General features: G+C 42.2%; 1 protein-coding gene across 1 annotated transcript; it reads right to left on the reverse strand.

Annotated features, from left to right (window-relative positions):
- Positions 1 to 6,412: 6,412 nt before the first annotated feature.
- LOC130032366 (prolactin-inducible protein homolog) lies at positions 6,413 to 10,881 on the reverse strand. The gene is made up of 4 exons (XM_056123947.1): positions 10,787 to 10,881; positions 9,018 to 9,165; positions 6,862 to 6,980; positions 6,413 to 6,539 (listed from the first exon to the last, which is right to left on the reverse strand). The coding sequence occupies exons 1-4, from the start codon at positions 10,879 to 10,881 to the stop codon at positions 6,413 to 6,415; spliced, it is 489 nt and encodes a 162-aa protein (XP_055979922.1).
- Positions 10,882 to 12,794: the final 1,913 nt, after the last annotated feature.

Below are 12,794 nucleotides of genomic sequence, written 5' to 3' on the forward strand. Positions count from 1 at the left end.
TTCAGGAGTGTTTTCTCCATTTCTTTGAAGAACGTCATGGGTATCCTTATAGGGATTGCATTGAATTTGTACAGTGCTTTCGGTAGTATTGCCATTTTGACAATGTTCAGTCTTCCGACCCATGAGCAGGGGATGTCTTTCCATTTCCTCATGTCCTCTTTTATTTCCTGAAGTAGCGTTTTGTAGTTTTCTTTGTACAGGTCCTTTACTTCCTTAGTTAGGCTGATTCCTAGGTACTTGATTTTCTGGGGCACAATTGTGAACGGGATTGATTTTTTCATGTAGCTTTCCTCTCTCTCACTGTTTGCATATAGAAAAGCCATGGACTTTTGGGTATTGATTTTATAACCTGCAACTTTACTATACAAGTCTATTGTTTCTAGGAGTTTTTTGGTGGAGGTTATTGGGTTCTCTAAGTATAGTATCATATCATCTGCGAATAGTGAGAGCTTTATTTCTTCCTTTCCTACCTGAATGCCCTTAATGTCTTTTTCTTGCCTAATTGCTATTGCAAGTACTTCCAGTACTATATTGAACAGCAGTGGAGAGAGTGGGCATCCTTGTCTCGTCCCTGATCTTAGAGGGAAGGCTCTCAGTTTTTCCCCATTGAGGATGATGCTTGCTGTAGGCTTGTGGTAGATGGCTTTAACTATGTTGAGGAAAGTCCCCTCTATGCCCATTTTGGCTAGGGTTTTCATCATAAAGGGGTGCTGGATCTTGTCAAATGCTTTCTCTGCATCTATTGATATGATCATATGCTTTTTATCTTTTCTTTTGTTGATATGATGGATTATGTTGATTGATTTCCGAATGTTGAACCATCCTTGCATCCCTGGGATGAATCCTACTTGGTCATGGTGTATGATCTTTTTGATGAGTAGTTGGATTCTATTTGCTAGTAGTTTGTTGAGGATCTTTGCATCTGTGTTCATCAGGGATATCGGCCTGTAGTTCTCTTTCTTTGTGTTATCTCTGTCTGCTTTTGGTATCAGTGTGATATTTGCTTCATAGAAACTGTTCGGAAGTGTGTTTGATATTTCAATTTCATGGAAAAGCTTAAAGAGGATTGGGAGTAAGTCTTCTTTAAAGATTTGGAAGAATTCACTGGTGAATCCATCCGGGCCAGGGCTTTTGTGCTTGGGGAGACTTTTTATTACCATTTCAATTTCCTTGATGGTGATAGGTCTGTTCAGGTATTCCAGGTCTTCTTGGTTCAGCCTTGGGAGTCTGTAGGAGTCTAGGAATTTATCCATTTCCTCGAGGTTTTGATGTTCTGTGGCATAAAGCTTTTCAAAGTACTCCCTGAGGATCCTTTGAATTTCTGTAGTTTCTGTTGTAATGACCCCCTTTTCATTTCTGATTCGGTTTATTAGGGTTTTCTCTCTCCCTTTCTTTGTGAGTTTTGCTAGGGGCTTATCGATTTTATTAATTTTCTCAAAGAACCAGCTCTTGGTTTCATTGATCTTTCGGATTGTTTTCTGGGTTTCCATCTCGTTAATCTCTGCTCTGAGTTTTATTATTTCCTTCCTCCTCTTAGGGTTGTGCTCCTTTTGTTGGTCCTTCTCCAAGTTCTTAAGCTGTGAGGTTAGTTTATTTATGTGGGCTCGCTCCTCCTTCCTGAGGAATGCTTGTAGAGCTATAAACTTTCCTCTTAAGACTGCTTTTGCTGTATCCCATAGGTTTTGGTAACTCGTGTCCTCATTTTCATTCGTTTCTAGGAATCTTTTGATTTCCTCTTTAATTTCCTGTCTAAGCCACTCGTTGTTTAATAGCGCACTGTTTAATTTCCATGTGTTTAATTTAGTTTTCTGTTTTTGTGTGTGATTTACTTCTAATTTCAGCGCATTATGGTCTGAGAAGATTGTTGATATAATCTCTATCTTCTTAATTTTATGGAGGCATGTTTTGTGGCTCAGCATGTGGTCTATCTTGGAGAACGTTCCATGTACGCTTGAGAAGAATGTGTATTGAGCTTTTTGTGGATGAAGTGTCCTGTATATATCTACTAAGCCCCTTTCTTCCATTGTTTCCCTCAGATGAAGTATGTCCTTGCTAAGCTTGAGTCTGGTTGATCTATCAAGAGGTGACAAAGCGGTGTTGAGGTCTCCCACTAGTATTGTGTTGCTATCGATGTCTTTTTCCAAATCTATGAGTAATTGTTTTAAGTACTTTGCTGGTCTCTCATTAGGTGCATATACATTTATTATTGTAAGTTCTTCCTGTTGTACAGATCCTTTGGTCAATAGGAAATGGCCTTCACTGTCTCTTATGACCTTCTTCACTCTGAAATCGATGTGGTCTGATATTAGGATAGCTACCCCAGCTTTTTTCTGGGAGCTGTTTGCCTGTAGGATTGTTTTCCAGCCTTTGACTCTGAGTCTGTGTTTGCTTTGACTATTGAGATGTGTTTCTTGCAGGCAGCAGAATGTTGGGTTCAATTTTCTAATCCATCCTGCCACTCTATGTCTTTTAATTGGTGCGTTTAGCCCATTGACATTGAGAGAGATTATTGTTATGGGATTTTGTCCCATTTTTCTGTTGAAATTTGGTGTATTTGAGAGGTCTGTCTTGCCTTAAAGTAGCCCATTTAGTTGTACTTGTAACCATGGTTTTGAGTCTATGAAGTTCCTGAGCTGTTGTTTGTCCGTGAAACTGTGTGTTGTTCCTTCTATTATGAATGAGAGTCTCGCTGGGTAAAGTATTTTTGGAGAAGCATTTATTTCATTGAGTTTTTTCACTATGTCCCACCACTGTTTTCGGGCCCTGAGGGTTTCATCAGAAAAATCAGCAGTGAATTTTAAGGATGCTCCTTTGTAAGAGATTTCTTTCTTCGATCTTGCTGCTTTCAGAATTTTGTCTCTGTCTAAAGTTTTGGTCATTTTGATCAGGATGTGTCTTGGGGTATTTTTATTCGGATTTCTTCTAGCCGGTACCCTTCGGGCCTCCTGGATGTGGTCACAAGTTTTCTTCAGCTCTGGAAACGCTGTAGCAATGATTTCTTTGACAGTTTCTTCTTCATCAAGGTTTTCTTCCCGTCCCTCTGGGACTCCAATAATTCTTATGTTACCCCTCTTGGCTTCATCACGATCTTCTCTTGCCATCTGTTCTCGAACTGTGAGTCTCTTTTCCATTTTCTGCTGTTTTCTGACAAGACTCTGAACTTGATCTTCGAGCTCACTGATTCTGTTCTCAGCCGCTGTTACTCTGCTGCTGAGGCCTTCCACTGAGGTTTTCAATTCGGCTACCAGGTTTTTCAGGTCCGACATTTCCGATTGCATTTTCCTCATTTCTGCCTTCAAATCCTCTTGTCTTTTATTGGCATTGGTTTCCATTGTTTCTTTTAGTTCCCTAAGCATCCTGAGTAGCTCCATTCTGAATTCCTTGTCAGAGAGGTTGTCTATCGCTATAGTACTGTTGGTGTCGTCTGGGCTAGCCTCGTGAATAAGAAAGTTTGGTGGGCTTTTGCGTTGCTTTACCATTGTGACCAGTGTGGTTTGGTCCGTCACACTCGCTGCTACTGTTCTAGTTGAGTGAGGAGAGGCTGCCAGGAGCCGTCCAGCTTTGTTGCTGCTAGATGCGCCTCTTTACCTTTCTGAGTCTGACCTTCTTCTCAATCAGGCGTTATTCTTTGTTTTATAACTGACATTGAGTGAAACTTTTGGAGGCGTTACTATTTACTACTGAACTTGTATAGCTGTTTTCGAACTGAACTTTTGTTGGAAATGGAGTAGGCGAGTGGGATTTTGTTGAATTGTAGTAGAAGAGGTGAGAAATTTTGTTTGGTATTAGGTAACAAGTTGATGTAAAGGATGAAAGGATGCAGGTCCAAGTTGATTGAAGTGAGTGATATACCTGCGGCCGCATAAGCGGCCGCCCGCCCGGAAGTAGGCCACGCCCACTTTTAGGCCATGCCCCCTTCTTAGAGACCACGCCCCTAGACAATCCCAGGCCACTCCCTCCCAGGATCCTGGGATCCGCGCTGTTCTCCGGCTGGGCTCGCTCCGCGGGCCGCGCGTCCGGGTTCAGGGGTGGGGCTCCGCTCGGGTCCTCCAACCCACCTGGATGGGAGGGGCCGGTGTGCTGCCGCGCGCTGCTCCGGATCTGGACGCGCGCTGGGGCTTGGGCTCGCTGGGGGTCCTCGCTCTCCTCCCTCCCTTCTCCGGCTGGGCTCGCTCCGCGGGCCGCGCATCCGGGTTCAGGGGCAGGGCTCCGCTCGGGTCCTCCAACCCACCTGGATGGGAGGGGAATCTCGGCCATTCTTGTGTGTTAGTTTTCTATTTTGTTACTTTATGTTCCCCAGATGAATGCAATCTTTCTATGTCTATCCCTTTCTTTCTGAGTCATTTCGCTTAACATGATACTTTCCATGTAGTACCACTTGTATGTAAATTTTGTGACTTCGTCTTTTCTAACAGCTACATAGTACTCCATTGTGTAAATGTACCAGAGTTTCTTTAACCAGTCATCTGTTCTAGGGCACTCAGGTTTTTTCCAGATTCTGGCTATTGTAAAGAGTGCTGAAATAAACAGGCAATTGCAGATGTCACTTCGTTCTTCATAACATTTGCTTTCTTGTTTTTGAAGGACTCCAATGACTCTTATATTGTTTTTCTTGAACTCATGATACTATAGTCCTCTGGTGTACTGTTCATTTCTTTTCAGGATATTTTCCTTCCACCTTCTTCTGTTTTCCAGAGGTTTCTTCCTTAACTTGGAGCTCTTTGGCCTTTTGCACAGCTTCTGACATTCTGCCTTATTTTTTTTTTTTCAATATTGCCTACCATCTTCTTTATTTCTGTCATTTCTGATTGCAGTGGGTTTTTCATTTTTATTTTAAAGTGTTTTCTTGTATTTTGCTGACTACCTATGCTACTGTTTCTTTGAAGGCATTGAACATCCTCAACATCGTGTTACTTGAGACACTGTCTGAAGAATTACTGGTGTTTGTCTTTGGTGATACTGTTTTCTTCACACACTGAGTTTAGTTGCCTTCTCTTGTTTCCCCCATTGGTTTTGAGTGTTCTTGCTGTGCTGGGGGGTGTGAGTCTTTGCAGAGAATCTGCTGAGGGACTAAGCTGGACATTGCATGGTTTTCTCTGCCATTCCTCACCAAATGACATGAAGAGTAACTGTGAGAAGCATGTAATTTGTTGAGATTTGTTGTGTAGTTGCATCAGGGGCTGTGTGTTTCAGGAGCTGTGATGTGGGACCTTACTATGGTGCAGGTTGGGTATGGAGGCTGCTGGGACCCAGTGGATAGGGAGGGACTCGTCCTCCCATTCAGGATTATACTCAGTGGTATCAGACAGAAGAAATTCAAACCTGGCATGGTGAATCAGCAGGCATAAGGCTGTCTGTTGATTTTCAACCACCCATCACCGTACTTGTTTGATATGGGAGGTACACACACATCCACATGCAGTTAAGTGAGGGTGTCTGAGAATTTCTTAGATTCTTTTTGATTTATGATTCATAGAAAGGAATCAGGATGCAAAACTGGTCCAAATTCTTGATGCTAGAGATATGTAGTGTGTAGGGTGTTTGTCTTGCACCTAGCTGATCCAGGTTCAATCCCCCCACATTCCATATTTTCTCCTGAGCCTGCAAGGAGTGACCCAAGAACACAGAACAAGGAGTAAGCCCGGAGAACCACAGGATATGGGTTCAAAACAAAAACAGAAACAAAACAGAAGTGGGGCTAATTCTGCCCTCACTTCTAGCTAATGGACCCGGATTACGCACTTCTCTTAAACACCTCTGACCACAACTGTACTTCTCGTGTTGATAGAAGCCTTCTGGACTTCTCTAGTGGGTCCCTGCAGGCGCCTTTTGGTTCTTCATTCTGTAGCCTATGGAGAACAGAGCTTTGAAATGCCACATGGTCTGCTATTATCACTAGCTCACAAGAACCATCATAAGAGAGGAGACAAGCGGAAATCTTGTCCAGGAGGAAAGATTCCAGGAGGAAAGATTCTCCCTCTGACTCCACTGATCGAATAGAGTTACTCATCTTCTGGGACCTGAAGTTGGTGTGTGTGGGGCGGGTGTCAAAGTGTAGGAGAGAGCTTTGACTACCTATCAAGGATCTTTCATTCATTTTCTGTGAATTATGAAACCACATCCACACTTTTGATTTTAACCAAAAACATAAAACAAAAAAACCCCTCACTCCTCTCTTCCCCCTTTACACAAATGGGCAGTGAGAAAACCTACAATTTCTCTACAGTGAAGTTCTTTGAAAGACACATATTCTAAAAGTACTGGCTGCTCTGGGGCTCTTCTGGGAATGACATTTGAGGAAAGACACACAGAACACAGAGAAGCTTGGGAGAGCTTTATTGTAGAGACACCCTAATCAAGTTTCCATAGTGGACAGCCATAGGGAAGGGTGTGAGGGTGACCAGGGCTCGCTCTAATAATCAACTACATTAAAGGCTTTCTTCATGTAAAAACGGTTTGCTTCAATGGGCACCGCTGCTTTATTCCCAGGGCAGATGCCAAGTTCACGAATCACGTCAACGTAAGCTGTGATTACCGTGCTTTCTGAAAGAGACAAGAGCAAGAGCGACTCTAAGAACACTCAACCCGCTGCATAGCATCTGGTCATCCACTCCCAGGTACCATATCATTAGATTTAGCTTCCTGAAATCTTTTGCAGATGTCCCATCACATTTGATAGATTTTCTCACACAGCCTCTTGTCTTCCCCCTGTGGGCAGCCTCCTGATGACTGCTCCCTCTGTGTCTGCAATGCTCTTCATCCCATATTTCTGTCTATTGAGCTTGCTCCAGAACCAGAGCCTTGTTTATCTTGAATGTTTCCACCCCTAGTGGATAGTTTTTCCCTGATCAACTCTTGTACATACTGTTGGAAGCAACATCCCAGTAGAAGGTTCTTGGGTAATCATCACAGAGACAGCCGACATATTTGAACTTGAAAGGCGTATCCATCGGAGAGGTGGCGGTTAGGTAAGACCGGATCTGGGAAAGAATAGGTAGGGAGAGAGAACCCAGGATTAGTCTGGGAAAGAGGTAGGGATAGAATAACAGTAAAGGGAGGAGGTAGTAGAGGGTCAGAGAACAAGACCAGAGGTGGGCCAGTGGGCCAGTGGCCCAGGAAGTTCACTTCTGAAGTCTTGTTTGAGCTGCTAAAGTGTAAGTCAGAAAGTTTTCTGCTCCAAATTCCTGCCTCACTGTGTGGCCATGGGCATCAGAGACCAAGGTTCTTGGACTGACTGGGCCAGGAAAGCTCACCCCAGGCAGCTATTGAACTGTGATACCTACAACCTAACCAAGGCTGTAGGAGCTGGCTCGGAACTGCCCACCACCAGGCTGCCTCTGGCAAAAGGACAGCATGCACTTTTTTCAAACTCAGTGACCCAGGGGTGTCTCTGGGACTGTGTCACAAGGCAACACAGAGGATGTTATCATCACGATGCACACTTTGGTGGTTCCATGTACTGTTGGCCTGGTAACCATTAGAGTGCTGGACTTATTGCTGGCCAAAGTCACCCAGGCCTCCCCAATACCCACTGATCCCAGACCTCACAGGGAATTCAAAGCTCCTAACATTTGACTTAGGATGTTGAGAGAACTGATGTGTTTTGCAGTGATGGCTACCCTTTTCTTCGTTATCTTTAAGTTATATTTGCAGCAGCGTGTCTTTGTGATCATGGTTTGTTAATGCAGCAACATCAAATCCAATTGTATTAGGATTAAAACAAATGCAAGCACAGCACATAGGATTTGTTGTCAGAGACCAGGACATAGTTTAAGACACTCAAGCAGAGTACCAGCAACCCCTCCTCTACGGAATATTTTCATAAGCTAAAATTAAATATTTCTTTATTCTAGATATTTTGTCCTCTGGGCTAACAAATTGATTAACATGTAAATGACCATATTCAAGCATATTGGAAATAATATATTCAGTTATTCAATGTAATAGTTTTGGTCCAATTCAGTGCATCTTACTTACAAATTTATAAGCAGTATGCTGTTTATACATTCCAAAAAACCTGATGAAGTTAGCAAAAGACTGTGACACAATAAAAAAGGCTTACTATAAGTCTTTTTAGCCCTAAATTATTATATGATCTTCATACTGAAATACATGACTGAGGGTATTTTCTTTTTAAATTTTTGTTTATGTTTGTTATAATCTCTCTTGGCCAAAAATTCCATTGCAGAGACATTATGATCAACAATAGTGAGGACTAGGTGTTAAAATAACACATAAAATACATTTATCTTCCCCAAATTTGTAACCTATAAAAGCATCATATGAACAATTTAAAAATAAAAGGTACAAATTAAATTACTTGACTAGAACTAACAAAATTTTCTATAATATTTTTTCTAGTTAACAAAACTATTTAGGAGTTCTTTATATTTTACGTGCATACTTGGAGACTTTTAAAGGGACTGCTTATTTATTGTAGTAGCAGTGTTTTTAGAACAGTCATATTAATTATGCCAAAATTGATCACATGTCATTTCATTGATTAAACACATTTGTTATCTATGCTATCTTGAGGAGAAATAGACTTCCATTGTTTATTATTGTAGATTTCCTTCTCACAAAACTATTAAGCACACATTCTCTCTCCTCCGTTCAGTGGTGGATACACAAATGCTAAAACTGCACAGTTTATTCAATGAAAACCTTCATCCCAAATCAGTATCCACAGTCCTTTGGAGGAACACAGACCCTTGGCAAAACGCTTACTGATTCTACCCCAATTCTTATATTTTTCTTCTTTTCTTTCTTCCTTGTACTTTCTCTATAACCCATTTATTCATTGTTTTTCCTTTCCCAACCTTTTTATGCTTCTCACTGAAGGATTTCTTTTGGGAGAGAGAAGAATAGTTGACCCCAAGTTCCTGAGTTATCCTATAGGTGCTCACATATTTAAACGCATTATATTCATTGTAGTTACTTATAATGAGAAATAGTATGATGAAATGCAAATCTGATGAGTCAATGAGAAATGGTTGGATGTCCAGGCTTCCACTTACCACCATGCATTCTCTCAGTTCCGTGCTCACTTTAAGCTTAAGGGTTACTTCTTCATTTGATTTGACTGCTGTGGGCATATCTATGTTCATTATCATCAGCTTTCGACTGATTTTGGAGAGAAAAGCAGGACTGAGATTAGCAATAAGTCTGTGAGGACAGAGTGGGGGAATGGGTCAGGTAAGGGGCAGAAGGGTATGATGATTGGAGGTGGGTCAACAGCTGAGCATCAAAATCTTCTGGAAATTTGATCTTGGCAACTTTTGTGTGGGTTTAATTTTATTTCATTGGGGAGTCTCGTTATTTATTTTGAAGCTGTATGTCTTCTGTTTACCATCAATAAAAAATAAATTTGGAAAGAGACTAATGGTAAAATTCTGTGTTACAGGTTCCCAGATAAATGCCAGGTTTCATTCTCAGTAGAAAACTCCCTGTCAGCAGAATTTTATTAGGCAGGAGAGGTAGTTAAGGGGTTAAGGTGCACGTCTAGATGGAGCCGGCCCTGGATTTATTCCTGTGGACACTCTAGTGATGTTCTGAGCATCTCCAGGTGCAGGCCTGAAGTCCCTGAAGCATTGATGTGTTGTTAGCTGGATTAATCCCAGGACCCAGGACCCAAGCAGCACTGTATCCTTGGGTCTTCACATTATACTGCTAGCCTTGATCACTGTGAATCACCAGGAAGAGCTTTGAGCCTCTTGATCACTCTGTTAGACATCCCCCCACACACACACATACATTTCTCTCTCTGTCTCTCACACACAGCACACAAAAAGCCATAAAACAAACAACACAAAACAGAATCTTAAGACCTAAACATCTTTGTGTCCTGGAGGAATTGTAGGTCCTCCTTGATCCCAGTTTATAGGATACTTGAACATCCTCTATGATTTCCCACAGGATATGAATGCAACCCTGTAGAGAATCTGTTCACATAGCCATGTTTGAGAACTTCAGATCTAACCCTACATTCAGACCATACTCCACAATCTGAAAGGAAAAAGGAAAGGGAGCAAAGGAGATCATCTCATCACTTTTGCTCTATGGCACCCATGTGGATGGGTGAAAGAGCATATCACCAGAATGTGAAGATTGCTGGGCTAAGGCAACCTTGAACCATGGGTCTCTAATCCTTCAGCAAGTAATGCAGAAACTCGTCAAAGCTTTTTATAGGGAATAAGATTTTGGGAAAGTAAGGCTAGAATTTAGAAGGTACAGTTTACTGAGTAGAAATATGAACAACGATGCAACAGACAGGACATGAATCAGAACCTTGCAGCAAAACTAAACTCATTACAGCTAACATCCAATCTGGGAGATTATTTACATTAACAACCAGCAAGCACCATAGAAATGTGATGGTGGTTGACAGGGATTCCTAAGGGAAAAAAAAACTGAAATTGGACAACAGGTTCTTGAGAATGAAGTGGATAACAGTTCTCAGATATAGAAATCATTTTCAGAAAGTGGCATATAGCTTGTTTTGTTGTTTTAGTTTTGGGGTCACATTGGGCAGTGCTCAGAACTTACTCTTGACTCTGCATTTAGGGATCACTTCTGGATGCCTTTGGCGACCATATGGGGTCCTGGAAATTGAACCCAGGTAGGCCACATGGAAGGCAAACTCTCTGCTGATACCATTGCTCTGGCCCATGGAATATAGAGTTCTAGGCTAGGCTAACCCTCCTTCTAAGATTTATTTCTCCCTCACACCCCACCTCCTACTCACCCCTCCCTCCACCATCCCCCAGAAAAGAAAGGATCAACTCACTCAGCTTCCTCAGCATTGTTAGTCCCAAGCTGGAAGAAGACCACCAGGATAAGGATGGCCTGGCTGGCCTTGGGAAGGAGATGGGCAAATTGCATGCTGGAGGAGAGTGTGCGGTGACCAAGTGGGATCCCAGGGGCTCAGCACACTCCTTATATGTTGACCAGGAAGGAAAGAGTGCTGCCAAACTGAGCCACGTGGTCAGAACTAAAGTAACCTTCTCACTTAAGATCTTTCCTTATTGAGCTCAAGTTTGCTTTGAGCTAGAGTTTTCTAAAGTCAACATTTAGCTAGTGTCAGTGTCTAGGAGAGGGATTTGATTATCTTTCCTCATTGTCTTAAAATATAAATTTCTTGATTGACCAGAACCTCAAAAGATATGCCAACTCTTCCCGAATTTACAGAAATGGTTTCTGCTCATCATGTAGTACCTGTCTGTCTGGCTCATCCTAATTTCAGGTGCTCCCATCCTCTGTAGAAAATACAGTATGGTAGCAGATTTCAGATCACTGATCTCAGACATTTTCTTGGTCTTCTTGCAGTAAGAATCAAGTGTACAAGTTTTCCAGAAAATTCTTTTTGGAAGCCAGGGTTGTCGTAGATTTTGCAGGTGCTACCAATAAATTATAAGAGGGGACTTGGTAAAGGGCTGCTCTAGACAATAGGGAGGTGAGGCCATTGTCCTGGGAAATAGAAATGTGATTGTCCAGTCCTTCATTACTTCAAGGGTAACACCCCAAATTCCCAATGAAGGGTAGTATTTATTTATTCATTTATTTTTAAATTTGTAATTGGGTCACTGTGAGGTACACAGTTGCAGAGGTTTCATGTTTGGGTGTCAGTCATACAATGTTCCAACACTCATCCCTCCACCAGTGTCCACTTCCCCCCACCAACGTCCCAGTCTCCCTCCTGCCATGTACACCGAACCCCTGCCTCTATGGCAGGTACTTTTTTTCTTACTCTGGATCTACTCTGAGTGTTATGGTTTGCAATACAGATACTAAGAGGCCACCATGTACAAACAAGTGCAGATAAAGTAACAAAATAGGAGACTAACACCCAAGAGTGGCCGAGATTAGTACCAGGAATTTTGCTCCATGGCTTGGAGGTCAGCTACACATGCTAGGGAAAAAGGAAGCTCAGATAGAGAAGGGAGCACCACATAAAGGGTGTTGGGAGGATCCTCCCAGGATGGGAGAAGTATGCTGAAAGTAGACTATAGACCAAACATGATTGCCACTCAATGCCTCTTTTGCAAACCACAACACCCAAAAGGAAAGAGAGAACAAAAGGGAATGCCCTGCCACAGAGGCAGGGTGGGATGGGGCGGACGGGGGGTGGGAGGGATACTGGGATCCGTGGTGGTGGTAAATGGGCACTCATGGAGGGTTGGGTATTTGATCATTGTATAATTGAAACCCAAGCACAAAATTTGTAAGTCTACAACTGTACCTCATGGTGTCTCACTAATAAAAATTAAAAAAAAAGAGAGGCCACCATGTTTGGTTCCTTACCTACTTTCAGCACACATCTCCCTCCAGATTGATCCCTCCCAACATCATTATAATTCTCTCTATTCCAACTTCCCCCTCCCCCAGCACTTGAGGTGGGATTCCAACTGTGGACCCATCCTCCTGGTGTACGGCCATATTTTAATTCGAGACAATTAGTTGGTGGCCCCAACCACATTTACTGATCCCAAAGAGCCGTTATTTTCACTACATCATGGTCATTCTGTTATGCTAGTCCTACTGCCAAACAAATTAAAAACCCATAGAAGAAAGAAAGCCCTCCATTGCAGTGGAACCAAATCATGTCAGGAAATTGATCTCATCTTGAAATTTTGATTTCAGCAATGATAAACAAAAAAGCTTATTTTTGCTGACTTTGGCTCTATGATATTTTTCTTTCCCCTGTTTGGTATATACCTGCAATTGTGAAATGACATTGTGGAATTTGTCCCTATCCTTTTCACGCTAAGGGACAGCCAAGGACAATGTACTCCTGA

This window comes from Sorex fumeus, unplaced genomic scaffold, assembly GCF_029834395.1.
Source record: "Sorex fumeus unplaced genomic scaffold, SorFum_2.1 ptg000048l, whole genome shotgun sequence".
Classification (NCBI taxonomy): domain Eukaryota; kingdom Metazoa; phylum Chordata; class Mammalia; order Eulipotyphla; family Soricidae; genus Sorex; species Sorex fumeus.

What these genes read in the sequence shown, in the direction of transcription:
- LOC130032366 (XM_056123947.1), bottom strand. Translation starts at nt 10,881, where the DNA reads ATGCAATTTGCCCATCTCCTTCCCAAGGCCAGCCAGGCCATCCTTATC. An exon ending in AACAATGCTGAGGAAGCTGA is followed by an intron (nt 9,166 to 10,786) that starts GTGAGTTGATCC and finishes CTGTCCTCACAG; the next exon opens with ACTTATTGCTAATCTCAGTC. An exon ending in GATGTTGCTTCCAACAGTAT is followed by an intron (nt 6,540 to 6,861) that starts GTACAAGAGTTG and finishes TCTTTCAGAAAG; the next exon opens with CACGGTAATCACAGCTTACG.